Source organism: Boleophthalmus pectinirostris, unplaced genomic scaffold (genome assembly GCF_026225935.1).
Source record: "Boleophthalmus pectinirostris isolate CB_2022bp ecotype Guang Dong unplaced genomic scaffold, ASM2622593v1 HiC_scaffold_22, whole genome shotgun sequence".
Taxonomy (NCBI): Eukaryota; Metazoa; Chordata; class Actinopteri; order Gobiiformes; family Gobiidae; genus Boleophthalmus; species Boleophthalmus pectinirostris.
In genome coordinates, this window is record NW_026571190.1 from 35,899,724 (window position 1) to 35,919,172 (window position 19,449).

The following is a 19,449-nucleotide window of genomic DNA, read 5'->3' on the forward strand; positions in this document are numbered from 1 at the left end:
ACACTCACAATAGGACTTTTGAACCGTGTTGTGGTGAAGCACTATTTCTGTGGGTTCTATATCCTGCACTCAAACCTGCACAACCGAACCGAGCCACAGCCTGATAATACCATCACACGGCGCTGTTTGTTTACATGTCGTGCAGCAGAGCTAAAGATTTGGTTGAGAAAGAAGACCAGTGGCATGAAATATATATTAAATAGCGAGACAGATATGCGTCCTCTTATGATACGCGCTCCTCTGTGAGTTTATGGATATAATAACAGTGTGGAGGAGTGAGGACAGCTAGAGGAGAGAAGCTGCAAAACGTCTGTCCCTGTCACTGTCTCTATTGAAGGTAAGTTCAGATTCGCCGTGTGTTTTGGAGAGGAATTAACTCACTGCTTTCCTTGTATGGGTAACACACACAGGGCTTGTATACTGCAACTGTCCTTTGGCCCACCTCTTCTTCTGGGCCATCTGGGCTTTTGCACTCACACTAGACAAATTTGCCACATGTCAAACTCAGGCCCGGGGGCCAAATTTGGCCACGATATAATTACATTTGGCCCACGAGATCATATCAAATATGCATTAGAGCTGGCCCGCCGATTACAGATCGGCTATAGTGACATTATTTATTTAACATTTTGTTGTTATTTTATATTCTGCTTGTTCTGGATTCAATGTTTAAGCAAAACTATTATTAAACATTTATTTTAATAAAAAAAAGGTTTAACATTACATATCTCGAAAGAAGAGAAAACAGGCAGATGTTGTTGAGATTTTTCAATAAATATTTAGCCCACGACTTCTCAGTTTTTTTTCCAGACAGTCCCAGTTTTTAATTTTGGCCTCTGTGAATTTGAGTTTGACACCCCTGCTCTAGGAGCTTTAGGGTTTCGGTTGGGCTAAAATGAGTGTAGGGGTGGGCAAGCTGTTTTTTTCAGCATTTATAGTTTATGCAAATGAGCCATGTGGTTTTAAGTTTCGTTAGTGTAAAACGTAAACAAATGTGCACAAAACTGCTTTAAACACATTATCATATAAAACGGGCTGATGTGGCTCTATAGTCATTTTGCTTTCTATGTTTAGTAATGTAAAGTTTATTTATGCAGAAGATTTTAGTTAATAATCTGCTGCAGTGTAGAACTTGTACAAGAGTATTTGGAAGCTTTTAGTTTGATCTGCGCAGTGGATTGTGGGATACCTCAGAGCTCCTTAACACTGGAGAGGAACATGGATTTATTAAAATAAGGAACCTCCCGAGCTTCTTATGCTACATATGATGAGCTTGAGTTGAGTTGTTGAAAGAAAAGAAGGGAATATGTATTATTTCTTCCTTTACTTTACAGTTAATTATTATTTTTATACACAAGGATTTTTTTTTATGTTGCAGAAGCACTTTGTTTCTACACGAACTGCCTACCTCTTTACACTTTGATATTAAAAAGACCTTGTTTAATTTGGTATATTTATTTTTGCAGTATTTTTTGCGGGGTTATTTTTCCTGTACAGATATCAAGTTATATATCGTACATCGAGATATAGCCCTATGTGAGCGCACCCGTAAAGCTCACACCAGTCAGTTTTGCGTAATACAGGACCTTTAATAACGCACAATCTTATACCAAAATAGCCCACACGGTTACTAACATGTGTGGTGTAGCTTGTGGAGTCAGGTGTGGCCTAGTTCCTGGTGTGGTGCCCTTTACACCAGAAGGTCATGTGTACTTTTAATCACGGCTCTTTTACTGCAGCTCTGCAAATGGAGCGGCGAGCAAACAATACAACAAAGAATTCACACTATTCAAGATTCTCCGGGCGTGATTGCACCAATAAAACCCAGACATTCAGCAGCTTTACAAGAATCTGTTTAGATTTTAAATAAGGCCAATGTTGATGTTTTATTACACGTGTGGCCTTTTGAGCGCCGCTGTAATGAGAGAATACAGAGTCAGCGGTGGTTAAATACGCAGTAAATCTTGTATATGGGGGTGTGCTAATAGGGGTATGATGTTTACTGTCATCATCTTTCCCATAAATGAATTTAAGTGAGGCGTCGGAAAAGGTCAGGTAACACATTTTAAAGAGAAACTAAACATTTAAATCATAGTTATTGGCACTTTGGACTGCTGTGTGTTCAGAATGTTCAACATCCTGGGACGGAGGCGACTAGAGGCAAAAAAACAAAGAAAAAACATAATGCATTTTAATGATTAACTGACATTAGATATAACTGCTAATGAGTTTAATAAAAATGTTGAATAAAAATAAGCTACAGTTTAGAATTTCCAGGACAGAAATGTTATTAAGTTTGCTTTTCCTTTACAAATGATGCATGAGTGTAATTTGTGCTAAAGCATGTGCAGGAAAAAAAAACAATATCTAGGTAATTATATTATTAGGTTCTTTTTTCAGACCAAGAGTTTGTTTACACACCTGACAGTTTCTGAAAAAAAAAAAAGATCAGATGATCAAATGCAGGGGCGTCAAATTCAAATTCACACAGGACAGTATTAAAAACTGGGACTAACAAAATCTGCATGTTTTCTCTTCTTTCAAGATATGTAATGTTAAACTTTTTCTTATTAAAATAAATGTTTAATAATAGTTTAGCTGTAGCCTATCTGCTGTAGGCAGCGGGCAGCTCTAATACATATTTAATATGATCTCTCGGGCCAAATATAATTATATCGCGGGCCAAATTTGGCCCCCGGGCCTGAGTTTGACATGTCTCACCAAATGAATCTCATTGGACAAATATCTGGGTAAGTTAAAATGACTTAAATTAAGAACATTTTACTTTATTTGAGTAAATTCAACTTGACAAGTAAAATTATCTACCAATGGAATAAGTGTTTTTTTCTTCAAGCAACATTCAATTTTGTTTCTTTTTTTTTTTTTTTTTTTTTTTTTACAAAAAGTCTTATTCCACTGGCAGATAATTTTACTTGTCAAGTGAAATTGACTCAAATCATGATAAAACTTTCTTAATTCAATGTCATCTTAACTTGACTAGATTTTGTTTTTTGCAGTGTGTAATATGTCTATAGATAAAATAAATATCTATTGTAAGGTCAGTGTATCTGTACGTGTCTGTACTTAAAAATCTGTTTTTTTCTTAACCAAAAATGCTAATTGTCTTTCATAATGTCTTATTAAATAAAATAAATAATTTAATTAAATTTAATGTACAATAACGGATTCTTGTGAGTTCCCTCCTTGAAAACAAACCTGGAGTTGTGTTTTATTTCATTCACACATGTTTGAGTCATTTATTATTATTTATTATTAGTCTGTCTACATCTCTAAATCTCAAAATACTCTGTTCCACCTTGTGATGTCATGGTAGTTCTCACGTTAACAGCTTCTTTTACCTTTTGTTTAGTAGAAATTGGCTATGTCAGAACTGAAATCATCCAAATGATTCAAGTGAAGGTGTGTGGAGTTTAAAAACACAGTGGAGCACTTCCTGTATTACTGCATGACATCACAAGGTGGAACAGAATGCATGTGTTTTCTGTTTGAGGGGAGAACTCAGCCCAAATGTGCAGGGTTCGTGTGTTAAACATGTGAATGCAACAAAACATAAAATGGTGTAATATGGGGCCTTTTAAATGTAACGTGATTTTTTTTTACAAACTTTTTAAAGACTCTGCAGATTTTAACACTTACTGACAAATGACGTCTCCCCAAGAAAGCCTCTTCGTTTCAGAGTCACCTCCAGAAATTTCGCATCTTCGTCCACTAAGTAGTATTCCCTCTCCAGAGAGATCCAGGCCCAGTTGAGACGGAAAGGCTGCGGTTTCAGTTTATTTCCGCCTGGAGACAAGGAAGAAGGCACTTTAAGTCTTCTACAATTACAAAAAGACGGCTTCACTGTGGGTGTGTATTACTGGGGCATATAAACAGTTAGGGCTTAGACATAAGTGGAGGGACAGGCATTTTAATTTTGGAACAGTAACGTGAGAAGATAATACTAGACTTCCCCCAAACCACACACCACTGAGCCATGAGAAAAGTACATTAGCTTTCAATTGCCTGTCACTTGTGGTTTTACGCTAAGACCAGCAGTGTCTTTATGATTCCATACACACTCAACGCGATGAAAACAGCTTTGGTTTTGTTTAACATAAAGATAAATCCATAGACTATATAAAGAAGTGGACTGAGGGAGTGTGACGTCACCCACAGCGTTCAGCTCCAGTCAAATGAAGCTCATGGAGGCTTACAGTTTTGTTAGGATTTCTTATATAAATTTGGAGCCGAGTTTCATATAAGAAATAGGGATTCATTTATGGACAAAAGAGTGAAATGAAAACATCAGGATCATGTAGAGAGGGTTAATACAAACATTTTAAATAACGCAAATAACTGCAAGGTTACAAATGAAGACAGATTTATTCATGGACAAATGGTCTTCCAGCCTATATTTCAAATGGATTATCTTTTATAGGATTTTGTGTGTGTGTGTGTGTGTGTTTATGGGCAATTAGTCAGGCTGGTGCCATCTAGTGCCTCCACTCAATTTCATTTCTCTCCAGTGACTAGGTCAGGAAATCGAATACACTAGATGGTTTGCAAAAAACCCCGGAAGTGTGAGTTCGGGCACCAGCCAATCAGCGAAGAGCTATATATTCTGTATTGGCAACGACTCCCAAGATCGAGTATTTAAAGCCAGAACAAAGAGAACGTTTGGTGAATTTACTTAGCCCCGTTAGTGGTGCATTACAAACGTCACGAAAAAATAGCAGCGATTAAAAAAAAAACCCAAAAAGTAAAAAAAAAAAGTATCCGCCTACCATCGAGCGAACGAATCCTAACACTGCGAGATCAGACGGTTTCTACGAAGTGATGCGTATGACTGCATCTACACTGTAACTTTATTGTCATTTTACTTTTATTGTACTTTTAGTGTTGTTTTATAACTACGTGGCTTGCACCAAAAAAAAAAGATGAGGCTCACTGCAGCAGTTACAGAGACAGTGGTGACAATTTTTCAGTGTAAAGTGAAATGAAGCCAGAGTCCATGGAGCCGAAAGCGCGCCCATGCTATATCCATTTCTATATCCAGTCTATGTATTCAACACAACACATAAATCTTCATTGGTAGTTATTATCGAATTACCTTTTGACTTTATATTTCATCTGAAAGCCTAATGAAAATCTACTGTTTGGTCTTACACTTCTTACTTATATTGAACACCTTTTGTTTTCTATAATAAGTAGCCATAGGAGTCAACCAACTGACCCACAAAGGTCACCAAATTAGGCTTAACACTGTCATCCTGGTTTTGTAAGGTCCACAGATCCTGGATCAGTCGGCTAATATGAACCTAATTCTTATACCTGCCACATATAGTTTTAAAGACAACGCACTGTGCTTTTGTCTGCTCTATAGTTACAATACAACACCTGTGGATCATTGTGTTTTAAATTGCAATATTCATCTAAAACGACTTAATAAAAGAAACAAGTCCGCTGATTTCTGCATTAGGAAATAGTGGTGCCCAAAGGGAGCAGATGTCATCGTAAAAGTCTTTGCAAAAAAAGGGTCTGCAACTCAGATGGATAGCTGCAGATTACACTATCGAGCAGTAGGGGTGTGCAAAAATATTGAAATATCGATATATCGTATCGTTTAATGTGATGATACAGTATCGATATCGTGGGCTGCTGTATCAATGTATTGCCAAGAGTATTTTTTGGTATATTTAACTACATTATTTTGTTACAGCACTACGTTTTTGTTTCTTGTTTGAAGGAAGAAAATTTGTTTATGTGACACATTTGACATTTGATTTGATGATTAAAATTGGCGTGTTTCATATGAACTTTGCACAAGAAGTGGTTTAACAAAGATTTTTAGTATCACAATCATGATTTAGCCATTAATTTTGTACTGCGTTGTATCAAATCGATTTGAAATATATCATATCGAACCTGAAAGTGCACTGTATCGAGGCATGTATCATATCGTGGCCTATATATCAAGATATGTATCGTATCGTGGCCTATGTATCGAGATATGTATTGTATCGTGAACTATGTATCGTGATATGTATTGAATAGTAAGTGCACTGTATCGAGATATATATCGAATTGTAAGTGCACTGTATCAAGATATGTATCATATCGTGACCTATGTATCGTGATATGTATTGAATCGTGGCCTGTGTATCAAGATATGTTCAGAATAGTAAGTGCACTGTATCGAGATATGTATCGTATCGTGGACTATGTATCGTATCAGCAACTTCTTAATGATACCCAGCCCTAGCAAGCTTTTTTTTTTTTTCCAAAATCACTATGCGACGCTGCTGAATCCTGCGCGTATCACTACTTAAGAAAATAAAATTGGAAAACCACTTGAGAGCGTTTTGAAAATAAGCAAATAAAGCCCGCTCAAACACGCACTAATCACTCCAAATACAACTTCAAGAGTGTAAATGAGAAGGGGAAACAACTATAACACGATTAAAGGATCTGAAAAGTCAATTGGTTTGCTTTAAAACTGTTGTTAGAAGAATTATTAGGGGGGAAACAGCTCGTAAAACACAATGGGACCCTTTACAGATTTCCAAGAGTGACCTGCCACTGATCCAAAGCCATAAACCTTAATCCATACTATCTCATGACCAGTGTAATCCCCCAAAGGCTCAGTTCTGGTCACTGCCCTGATGTTGAGCACCTCAGAGACACTTAAGAAGCTCGCTGTCTCTTCCTTTCACAACGGAAGGATCTGGAAAACCTGTGACTAAAACAGCGAAAATGGGTCAAGAAGAAGAATGGTGTTTTTGGACCATGGAGGTGAGACTTCCCTGTGGCACTTTAGTTTTGCATGAGCGCTCACCCCGACTGCTCCTCTTTTGACCTAACCGCAAACTGTACTCGACGCTGTGAGGGCACCTGGTCACTTCTATGAGGATTTTTAGATAACAAAGAATCAGGAACTTCCGGGAAAGTTCCACAGTGTGACATTAAACTGCTTTTCCTTATATTTACTCAATTATAGATGGTTTTATAGCGCAAAAAACTAGAAGAACAACATTCTGACTGTGAACGGGGCCACCTTTCCACAGATCTGACCTGTAACTTGGTAGTTTTTGGTCTCCATGAAGATAGAAATGAATTACTAATGCCATACTGTGAAACATTCCAGCCAAACCAATAATGTCTCCATGGAGAAAAACATTTGACGGACCCTTTACCAAAAAAATTACACAATCCACCTTTAGGAAGTTACAAGTTTTGACATCACACGTTAGAAGAAATTTTGGTTTCTTTTCAGTTTAAACTATTAGAATAAAAATATTGAAAATCTACTAATCGATTCTAAAACTAGCATTGAAATTAGATACTCATTTGAGCAGGTATCGAAACTAAAACGACACATTCACAGGACACAAATGAACCTTTCTTGAACAGGTTTAGAACAGGGAACTCAATTCTGCATAATATTAAATGTATTTCTTTATTTTAAAAAAAGCAGTACAGTCGTCCCTCGCTATATCGCAGTTCACCTTTCGTGGTCTCGCTGTTTCGCGGATTTTTTTTGTGTGTGTAATTTTGCATGCTTTTTTTCACAGTGTATGTTGTGTTCCTCCCCCTGCATCATGATTACGGGCGGGTATGCAGGCGGGTAGTGATTACACACAGGCGGGTCAGGACTAAACCAGGACTACACCAGGTCTAAACCAGGACTAATCTTGGACTTAAGAGAGAGAACCCCAACCAGGTTGCCCGCAAAGCGCAATCGGGCATTTACAGCAATTAGCTTTGTGAGGTCCAGAGCTCTGAGTCGGTCCTGTCTGCGGTCACCTCCAAGCCCATCCCGACGGTGAGTTCTGGTTTAGTCCTGGTTTAGTCCTCCTCTTCAGTCCTGGAATCAGTCCTAGATTAGTCCCGGGTTAGTCCTAGTTTAGTCTTGGTTCAGTCTGTGGCGTAGGCAGCGCAAAAGTTTGATATAATCTCGGGTTAACGGGCAGGTGCGGTGCTGTGTGGTCTCCAAAAACTGACCCGTGCAGGACTTTGCGCAGTAGGCTCCATTACGGAATAAATTAATCTTGGGTACGTTACATAAAGAAAGAGAAAAAAAACATAAGGACGACAGCAGCAATTAGTTTTAAGAAGGATGCAAAAAGTGTTGTAACTGTCCTGTGTGAGAAAAGTGTATAAAGTGTGTGGTGAGGGGTTTTACCGCCTTAAAACAGATATAATAATTTTAAAATATAAAGCTGACTACTTCGTGGATTTCACATATCACGGGTTAATTTTAGAACGTAACCCCCACCATAAATGAGGGACCACTGTAAATATCATTGTTTTGACGAGCTGATAAGACTGGTAAGAGTTTATGTTATGACTAAGCCAGTGGTCTTCAACCTGTATCTCTGGAGCTACCAGTAACTCTCCACCCCCTTTCAAGTAGCTCGCCAAGGGATTTCTGAATTACACACTACACTAACCCAGCACCTCAAATTTGATGAATTAAATGCCTATTATTATTGTGAATCTACCATTTTGATGCCCGACTTTGTGCACTCATAAATATTGTTTTATGTTTTATCTAACTGTATCCCATTGAAGTCCTGCCATTGCTCTTATGTACACTTTAATTTCTGCGACTGCTAAAATGAGTCACAGCTCTCTGGAATTGTCGTTTTGCAAAGGTAGCTCACCCGAGGAATAAGTTTGGAGACCCCCAGGTGAGCTACCTTTGAAACAGAAATGTATACATTAAAAATGTAAAACAAAACAATACAAGTAAATAGTTAACAAAATGTAGCCCTTACTAAAAAAATGTAAAAGTTGGCAAAATGGGAGGGGAAAAAAAAGGAAGAAAGAGAGAGAAAAGGAATTTCAATTGTAATTTGGCCAAAATATATCAATGTAAGGAGGCCTTAGCAATGTGTTTATGCTGCACTACCACATGACTTTTGTTGTATTTAACCAAATTTGTGTCGGTGTGTGTGGTCGGGGGTATTGCTTTTTTTTAGTTTTGTTTATATGTTGATTATTGTATTTTGTTAAATGTGATATTCTGTACAGCAAGATAGTAAAAACACGTTGGTGTCCCTCCATGCAATAAAGGACTTTTAATATATTTAGTCAGTGTGCCTCGAGTTTGTACTTTGCCCACTTATAAATTTTTTAGTAAGGGCTACATTTTGTTAATAATTTACTGTATTTTCCGGGCTATTAAGCGCTCTGGATTATAAAGTGCACTGTCATTAAATGGTCAATTTTCAAACTTTTTTCACCAACAAACCGCACTGGACTTTAAACGAAACACAACAGTTGGATGGGTGAGTGGTTTTGTTTGTTTGGTGCCTTCACGGTGACTCTGGGCTTTGTTCAGTTGTGGCGTGTAGGGAGGGTGCTGTCTGGGACCGCTGGATTGTCAGCGTGTTCGCAGTGACTCAGTTGTTCAGTCGTGTCTAGAAGTGGCACATTGCACTCGCTTTTTCGGTTCGTTCCTCCATTTCGTTCCTCGTAGGCGTGGAGTGATGAGTGTGTCTGTGGGTGTTTTTCGCTGTGCGGTCGCTGTCTGCTCTGTTTGTGTTTGCGTGCGCTGAGGGTGGTGTGGCTTTTTAGTTTACTGAAGTCGTGCTGGGACACCCGAGTGGATTCGTGTATAGGGCGCTCTGGATTGTGGGGCGCGTGGTTGTTTTTTGATGGCGTTAGAGTCTTAATAGCCCGGAAAATATGGTACTTGTATTTTTAGTTTAAAATTTTTTAATGTATACATTTCTATTTCAAATTGTGGTAGTGTTTTTTGTGATTTTACTATTAGATCAAAATGCAATAAAAAGTTTGGCATAAAAAAATTTGCAATTACGTTTGTTAGTCTCATTCATCAGCCGGTTTCACTTCGTGGAAACCGTCTGACCTCTATTCACTCGACGGTAGGCGGGTACTTTTTTTATTTAACCAATCGCTGCTGTTTGGTCGTGAACATTCAGTGGTGTCCAAATAATTGCCGGCTTCACAGCTCTTCGCTGATTGGCCGGTGCGTGGTCTACTACTTCCGGGGTTCTTGCAAACACTCAAGCACCTGCACTGTTACTTTTTGACTTTTTTTATGACCCAGTGAAGCTCTTTACCTCTTCCCTTCATCTGACATCTTAAGTAAATAGCTGTTTTAACTCACGGCAACTGTCATTCCCATCGTCCTCCTCAGTTTGCATAACCAACATCAGCGTGGGAAAACAATTGCTAAGTACTGACTGTTCTTTACATCTTAATAAAGACCTCCTCAGTTAATTTAAAGCAGCAGCAGCGGGCACAGGCGCTCCACCAAACCCCACACTCCACGCTCAGGTTTCCAACAGTCACAGCTAAAAATATAGGACGCATGTATCTGTACGTCTGCGTCTCATGGCCTACATTCTTCAGCGTTGATGGGAAACAAACATCACACATATTAAACCGAGCCTCCACAACAGCTGTATTGAAGGAAAAGCGCTTGATAAGATCGTCCGTCAGTCTGCGCCTCCTTACATGAGCGAATACAAAGCCTGGGAATCAAACCAGCACCCACGGCCTCATGTTGACAAAGATCTGACACTGTACAATTATCAGATAGTTTGTGAGGGAGAGGAGAGAGTGTGCCCTGGCAGAGAGCCTGTTTGGAGCTGATACCGACACGGGCTTAGTCAGGGCCTCTCATCGTGGATTATCAAATGAACACAGCCAAGTTAAAATGCTGTCTGCTGTATGTTTTGGCAGAGGGCTTAAGGAAACTTCATAGCAACAACATGCCAGCTGCCTTTCATGTTGGCATTGTTAGCCAAGATAAACACATATAGAAAAACCAAATGTGAATGTGGACAATTTGCAGCTTTTCAGATTTACTCATAGGCGTGTCAAAAGTCTTGAAAACCATATAGTAACAATCTGTGTATCGTTTGTTTGTTTTTCAAAATAAAACCAAAAATAAGAAAATGAAAAAATGACAATTTTCTTCATTATTTGTCTTCAAAACCAAAATGAAAAAAAACAAAAACAGAACGATTTGTTTTTTCATTTTTCGATTTTGTGTTTAAATGAATAATGGAAAAAATGGATAACGGTCATTTCCCTTTTCCGTGAATTAAACTGCGAAGCCAGACTGAACCAGCACCGAACCAAGACTAAAACAGGACCAAACCAGGTCTAAACCCGTCTCAGTTCTAATCTCAGTCCTAGTCTCAGTCCCGGTCTCAGTCCCGGTCCTGGTCCAGTCCCAGTCTCAGTCCTAAACCAGGACTAAACCAGGACTGAACCAGGAGTGTCAGGACTGGCCCGGACGTGAGCCTGCATAGACGATTGGGTGATCAGAAAAGTGGGACCAGGCTGGGACCAGACCGGACTGAGACCAGGGCTGAGACTGGGACTCAAACAGAGACTAGACTGGGACTTAGACTGGGACTGAGACTGGGACTGAGACCGGGACTGAGACCGGGACTAAGACTAGGACTGAGACCAGGACTGAGACCTGGTTTAATCTTGGTTCAATTCTGGTTTAGAGCTGGTTTAGTCCTGTTTTAGTCTTGTTTTAGTCCTGGTTCACTCTGTATGCAGCACAAAAGTCCGGCAAGTCATGAAACTGGGAAACATATAAAGAGTGTTTTATTACCATTATAGTTCCAACACTGGTCCACATGGTCACATTTTTCACCAATTCACACTCACATTTATACACCAGTGTACATGGACAATTGCCATGATTTAAAACAATGATTTACTTTTATATTATTATTTTGATTTAAATTTTTTACTCATACATTTTATTTCAAACTGTGGTGGTGTTTTTGCAATTTCACTATTAGATCAAAATTAAATTAAATTAATTAAATTTATACATAACTTACTAATATGGTAAATGGTAAATAGTCACATTTTTACATTGCGCTTTTCCACCTTCATGGCACCAGGGGCAAGGTGGGTTAAGTGTCTTGCCAAAGGACACAACAACAGCATTCATCTGTGGGAGCTGGAATCACACTGCCAACCTGTGGGCCAGTGGATCTGAACACTCAACCAATGATGTTTACATCAACAGGGGGATTCGAACCACCAAATGGTAAAATGGCTCAAAGTGCTTTACAACAGGGAACCACTCACCCATTCACACACAGTTAAGTGTCTTGCCCAAGGACACAACAACAACAATGAACTGTGGGAGCTGGAATCGCACCGTTAACCTTCAGATCAATGGACAAACGCTGAGCTACTCTTGTCCAAATTGAATTCAAAATTTTATGTTTGCGACAACTCCGCTTACTCTCTCAAAAGGTATCAACTAAATTCTCAGATTCTTAGGCAAGGTGATACTTTATTGGTCCAGAGAGAAATGTAAGTTTTGCTGTAGAAACATTTCCGCTATGTGTCTTAGTCGCCTTTGTGTCTCAGTCAAAGGTCAAAGGTTGGTTTGACAGGAGCACTGGTCAGGTGGGGTCAGCAGATCTGTGTCAGGACAGATTGAGGAGATTCCAGTTCACAAGCAAAACTCCGACCGAAGCTCCCTACAGTAGCCCGGCTCTGTCTTTGTCCGTCACTCCTTCTACAATGTTCCCGCCAGATTCCCATGTTCTGCGGGTCGGAGTGACAGCTGTACCTCTTACACCCCCCCCCACCCACCCCTAGCCCCACCCCCTAGCCCCCCCCTAGCCCCGCCCCCTCCTGTCCCCCAACACGATCTTTGTTCAGCGAGGGGCCTAAACAACTGACAGAAGGCCTCACTCTGGGTGGGCCAACTCAGCACTGCGCTATTATCCCAACTATCTCCCTTTCTCTGACCCGCTTTTTAAGGAGACACTACATGCAAAACTAACTTCAACTAAACTGAAACTGTTGGTCAATTTGGTCTCACAGCATATGAGCTTTCTATCTTTCAAAAGTTTGCACAGAAAAACATTTTAATATGTCATTTAATCTACTGTATTGATTATATTTATATTATATTGTGATGTGTGAGCTGCTGTGTCAAAATTTAAGTTTGTTTCAGTTTAAGTAAGTCTAAACTTGCGTCCAAAAAGTTATATCGGACATCGAAATTTCACACACAACTTTAAGGATCTCCAAGTAGCACCTACATGAACCAAATTTTATACAGTAGTCTTGCGCTTAACAAGATTTTGACAAAACGTACAAAAGGATTTTTAAAAAAATATCTAATTCCAAGTCTGATTTATAAAATGTTTGACAAAAAAAAGGCACATTTTCAGTCAGATTTAGTTTACTCAAATACTACTAATGACCTTTAAAATTGTCTCTGTATAATTTTATGTATATAATATGTCAACAAAAAGAACTGAGACATTTAAACCTGGCTCTTTTCATGTTTCTGTTTTGAATGTCCCAAAAATGTTCAAATTGGCTGTTTTTACATATAAAATGCCTTAATTATATGAAAATGTTAACTAGTGAAAAACTTGTAATACATTTTTTTCTTACATTCATGTGACTAAACTACTGAAAAAGTTATACATTCATTTTGATATTTCCCAATAGTATATTATTCTGTTTTACTGTGCTTTGTCCAAATGGGGTTTCGCCACAGTCCATGGGCCGACTGTGTATTTGTTTTTTGTGTCCAACAGCTGAGCAGCCTGCTCCATAGGAAGAAAAAACTTCAAACTGATCTCTCTAAATTTAAGATTTTTTTCCTATTCGCCTGCTTGCTGTCAGATACTAAAGACCAGCAGAGGAAGAATTACGTGATTTTGTTGCTTAAGAAAAGTACAGATAGAGCAAAGATATGCTCAAGTAAAAGTAAAAGTATCACATGAAAAACTCTACTTAAGTAAAAGTATTCAAGTACTCGTATAAAAAGGTACTATAAGACGCACTGGATTATAAGGCGCATTAAGCGACGGCATCCATGATCCATTGGCAGATCGTGGCGTAATTCGCCCGGCGTTGCCTCCCTGTCTTGGTGAACGTGTATTATGAATGTGAATGTGGGTGGATAATTTAAGTTTGGATTTTTATTTCCTACGAGAACGACTCAAATATAGACTGAGTAATAATGTGTTTAATGCAGCTTTGCGCACATTTGTTTACATTTTGCAGAAACAAAACTTAAAACTATATGGTTCATTTGCATAAACTATAAGCGCTGAAAAAACAGATTGCTCGTTCTTACTCCGAGGCTCCTGATTATAGTGGCCGTAATGCTCACGTGGTGCGGCTTCATAGCTTACCAAACTCATACTAAAACATTTTGACAGATTTTTGAGCGCCGTGCACCACATAAAATCAGTTCGAGGTTAGTAAACACAACCAGAATAAATACAAAAGGTGCAATGTCAATTTTTGAGAAAATTAATGGATTTTAATTGCGCCTTATAGTCCGAAAAATACGGTATAAGAGTATTTTTGTGCAGTTTGCGATCTAAAGCTTCAAATGTTGTGATTTTTACTGCTTTTCTCTGTATATTTTGGTTTGCTCAAACTATGACCTTGATCAAAAATAAACCTTCATGTCATTCACAATAAAAAAAAAAAATACTTTTACTTTTCAGTCCTGTCCAAAAACTGTAGCGGAATAGAAAATACAAATACCTGCTCTCAAATGTAGTGAAGTAAAAGTAAAAAACTGTACTTAAGTAAAGTACAGATACCTAAAATATTTACCTCCACCACTGCTAAAGACATCTCTTAGTCTCAACATTTCAAGAAGCCATCACTGCAATCTTTTCCCAGCAGGCCCACAACAACTACAACTCAAAATAGGCACTGATAATATAGAAATCAAAATGGCAGCCGTGACTTGATTGATGTTTTGGTTTATAGCAGTTTTATGGCGCACGCTAAATCGGTCTGCCTTTCAAACTTAATACATAGAGTAGCAGCGCCGCCCGGGCAAACTCATATTACCAGCAACTCTCCAAAGGGGCACTTGTGATCGTAAGTCCTGCTGAGATGAAAACTTTTATAGGCTAACCTTAATTGTGAATGTTCCTCTAAGGGTCAGGTATTCAGTCAGTTTGACGTGACAGATGATAGTGACGGACGTGGTTGGAAAAAGACGGGAGATGGAAGAAGTAGCGGCTAGGGACGGGATGAGACAAAATTTCCGCGAAATGAGAAGAGATACGAGATTGGGTCCACGAGAACAAGACAAGATGAGATTTTAACATATTGTATCTTTCTGACTATAAATCGCACTTTTTTTTCAGTTTGGGCATTTCCTGCGACTTATACTCCAGTGTGACTTATATTAAAATTTTCACACTGAAGCTGCAAGAGGCTCTAGTCTTGTGTGTCAGTATCTGCTGCTCCTGTTACTCCTGTACCACTGTCACTTCAATCTTCTGCGCATGTCTCCTGCAGAAAGAGTCAGTCGATCGCACCATGACTTCTGTATCACTGAAAATGTAAAATTTAAACAAACATAAAGACAACCAAAACCATCCTGTCGGGATTCAGAAAGGCTGGAATAATTCTAACTGGAATTGAAGAGGAAGCAGCATTCCGTTTACCTCCGGAGGTCGCGGAGTTGCTCAGAAGTGACACCGAGGATGAAGAATTGAATGGATTTAGTGATTTGGAGTGAGACGGAGAGTTTGGTAAACTTGTTCTGTTCTGTTGTTTATGCTATAGTTATCTGAAGAACTGTTCATATGTGACGTTAACAGTCTGTTGTTCTCTGTTCTCTCTCTGTTTTTACTATAACTTGACTTTCAAGATGAAATGTCGGGTCCTGATCTCTGATTTTATACAATAAATTTCCCCCAAAAAGTGCGACTTAGATATGTTTTTTCTTCTTCATTACACATATTTTGGCTGGTGCGACTTATACTCCGGAGCGACTTATAGTCCGAAAAATACGGTTATTCTTAATATATACAGTTCACAGTTCAGGTTCCAATTTTGGCCTCACAATTTTGTTATTTATTTAATTTCATAGTTGTTTTTTTTTTTTTTTTCCATTCTAGTACTGCTTTTTGGAACTGTAAGAGATGTAACTCACCAACAAGTAACCCTTTTTAGTCTAATCTAAATGGAAAAAAATCTCACGAGGTAATTTTATTCCTCTTGTTTTCCTCGCAATTTTGTCTCACCAGATCTTGTGGAACGAGATCTTTTACCATCCTTAGTAGGTACGGTAATTAAGACTTAACCTAAATCTGAAAATCCTGTAATGATCTGTTTCAAAATGCTTACAAAACCTCAAAACACAAGCTTGCAAATTTTAGTATTGACTTTTAAAAAATATATATATAGTGGATTTTAACCATCTTGCACAATAATTATCTTTTTTGTTTGTTTAGATTTATATTGGTGCAGTCCTGCTTGTCGCCATGGAGATGTTATTGTTTTGCCCGTTATATTCCACAGTAAGACATTACACTTATCAATCTCGCATTTCTTCAACTACAGATGATTTTCTCCACCACCAGTCACACCTTGGACACACCTTCTCATTCAGTATTTATTTATTTTTTTATGTTTATTACATTCTACATTTTAGATACATAAAAAAGGAGTCAAATATATGATGCAAGAAAAAAAAAATTAAAAATTGGTTTAGTCCTGGTTTAGTCCTGGTATAGTTCTGGTTTAGTCCTGGTTTAGTCCTGGTATAGTCCTGCTTTCATCCTGATTGGAAACTGGAAACTGAATTGCACGATTTATATATTAAAAATGATATCAGAATCTCATTTTGTCTCGTTCTCATGGACCCAATCTCGTATCTCGTCTTGTGGAAATTGTGTCTCCTCCCATCCCTGATTTCTCGAGAAAAAAGCACGTGGTGGACCCTGAACTCGAAAAGCAACACACTAGAAAAGCTTAGTTCACCTTTAAAGTCCAACGAAACCCTCATCTCCCGCTCAACACTTCGTTCTTTAACCTTTCTGTTCTATATGTGTTCTATTGACTTGTCTCTATTGTGTTTGTTGTTGCAGTTGCGAAGTTCACAGATGCTTTCCATAGTGACTTTTAAAGCAAATATAAACACACACGGCATCATCTCGTCGTATTTTCCCCGTTTGGATCCGAGTGTATCCTCAGCACATAGTTCCTCCTTTGCACCCAGGACTAACCAAGGACTAACCCAGGACTAACCCAGGACTGATGCCAGGACTGATGCCAGAACTGAGTGTCGGGACTGGCCTGGACCGGACCGTCGGGAGACCGCAGGAAGTGCAGCTGCCACCCAATCGCACTTTGTGGACACTCTGCTCCAAGGCCTCGGGGTTCTCTCTCTCTCTCAAGTCCAAGATTAGTCCTGGTTTAGTCCTGTTTTAGTCCTAGTGTAGTCCTGGTTTCATCATGGTTTCATCGTGGTTTAGTCCTGGTTTAGTCCTGGTGTAGTCCTGGTGTAGTCCTGGTGTAGTCCTGGTGTAGTCCTGGTTAGTCCTGGTGTAGCCTGGTTTAGTCCTGGTTTAGTCCTGGTTTAGTCCTGGTTTCGTCCTGGTTTCGTCCTGGTTTCGTCCTGGTGTAGACCTGGTTTAGTCTTGGTGTAGTCCTGGTATACCCCTGGTGTAGTCCTGTTTTAGTCCTGGTTCCGTCCTGGTTTTGTCCTGGTTTAGTCCTGGTTTAATCCTGATGTAGTCCTGATGTAGTTCTGGTTTCGTCCTGGTTTAGTCCTGTTTTAGTCCTGTTTTAGTCCTGGTTTAGTCCTGGTGTAGTCCTGGTGTAGTCCTGGTGTAGTCCTGGTGTAGTCCTGGATGTAGTCCTGATGTAGTTCTGGTTTCGTCCTGATTTAGTCCTGTTTTAGTCCTGTTTTAGTCCTGGTGTAGTCCTGGTGTAGTCCTGGTTTAGTCCTGGTGTAGTCCTGGTGTAGTCCTGGTGTAGTCCTGTTTTAGTCCTGTTTTAGTCCTGTTTTAGTCCTGGTGTAGTCCTGGTGTAGTCCTGGTGTAGTCCTGGTTTAGTCCTGGTTTAGTCCTGATGTAGTCCTGGTTTAGTTCTGATGTAGTCCTGGTTTTGTCCTGGTGTAGTCCTGGTGTAGTCCTGGTTTAGTCCTGATGTAGTCCTGGTTTAGTTCTGATGTAGTCCTGGTTTAGTCCTGATGTAGTCCTGGTTTAGTCCTGATGTAGTCCTGGTTTAGTCCTGATGTAGTCCTGGTTTAGTCCTGGTTTCATCCTGATTGGAAACTGGAAAGTGAATTGTGCATTTATATTAAAATGCAATTATCGAGCATTATATATTAAAAATTATACCAGAATCTCATTTTGTCTCGTTCTCGTGGACCCAATCTCGTATCTCGTCTTGTCTTGCGGAAATTGTATCTCATCCCAACCCTGATTTCTCGAGAAAAAAGCACATGGGGAACCCTGAACTTGAAAAGTTCGTTCATTAACCTTTCTGTTCTATATGTGTTCTATTGACTTGTCTCTATTGTGTTTGTTGTTGTAGTTGCGAAGTTCACAGATGCTTTCCATAGTGACTTTTATAGCAAATATAAACACACACGGCGTATTTCCCCCGTTCGGATCCGAGCGCATCCTCAGCACATAGTTCCTCCTTCGCATTTGCACCATACATAGAAGCGAAAAGCGGGTGAGAGTGGGTCACGCAGAGAAAGGCTTTGACGTTGACGCGCCTGATGGCATGATGCAAGAACCAGCAACCCTCTAAGAATATCTTAATCATGCATTCCCATTATTGTATTTCCCCTATTAATCTTACAGGGTATAAATACACAGAACTGTCTCTCAGCTATGCGTGCCATTTCAAATCCTAGAACTTTATTTATAACGGCGATTAATTTAAGCGGGTGTCACTTGCTGGATGTCAGATATGCAAAAGGTTTTCATATTTGTTTTCGTTACAAGTTGAAAAATAGTTTGAGTTAGCTTCTGTATGCGTTCCAAAAATTTGTGTCAGGAATGTTGCATGATGGGTATTTATATCTTCGCCATCGCAGAAGCAGGAGGCTACTTATGGACAGGATGTAGTAAATCTCGATCTGACAGTTTTTAAGTGTCACCGCCGTTGGCCTCGACCACATGATGACAAACGCTCAAACGACCTTATTATTCATCCTAGAACAAACGTTTTTCTAACATTTTATCCTCTTGTTTCTTGAAATTACCGTATATAGTGCTGTTCAGTCTGGTTATTGATACTTTGCAGCTGATATAATCAACATTCCCTGGCAGTGCTTTGTCTGAGGCTTTGTTAGACTTTAATCTGAGTTTTGTTTTAACACAATTTGACCTGAAAGAGCTGATTTAGCTGTAAATACAACAGGTGAGATGATTTTCACTGTTCAACAAGTCCCTAATAACGCAAGTTCCTCTGAAACAGGATGGATAACAAAGACGGTTGCAAGGGAGTGGAGTTTGCATGTTCTGTCGGCTTCTGGGTGGGTTTCTTCCAGGCACTCCGGTTTCCCCCACCAACCCAAAAACAAGCTCCATAGGTAAAATCCTCCAACTAAGGTAGTCCTGACCGAGCCAGGCTGGCGCCACCTAGTGCCTACGCTCAATTTCATTTCTCTCCAGGGACTAGGTCAGGAATCAGAATACA

The 19,449-nt window shown here is 39.3% G+C and overlaps 1 protein-coding gene across 1 annotated transcript in view; it reads right to left on the reverse strand.

Moving 5' to 3' along the window:
* The window catches only part of frem3 (Fras1 related extracellular matrix 3), an 82,624-nt gene that overhangs the window by 40,052 nt on the left and 23,123 nt on the right, over nucleotides 1-19,449 (reverse strand). The window contains 1 exon segment of the mRNA XM_020920434.2: nucleotides 3,658-3,804. Within this exon segment, the coding sequence (XP_020776093.2) occupies nucleotides 3,658-3,804 (147 nt within the window).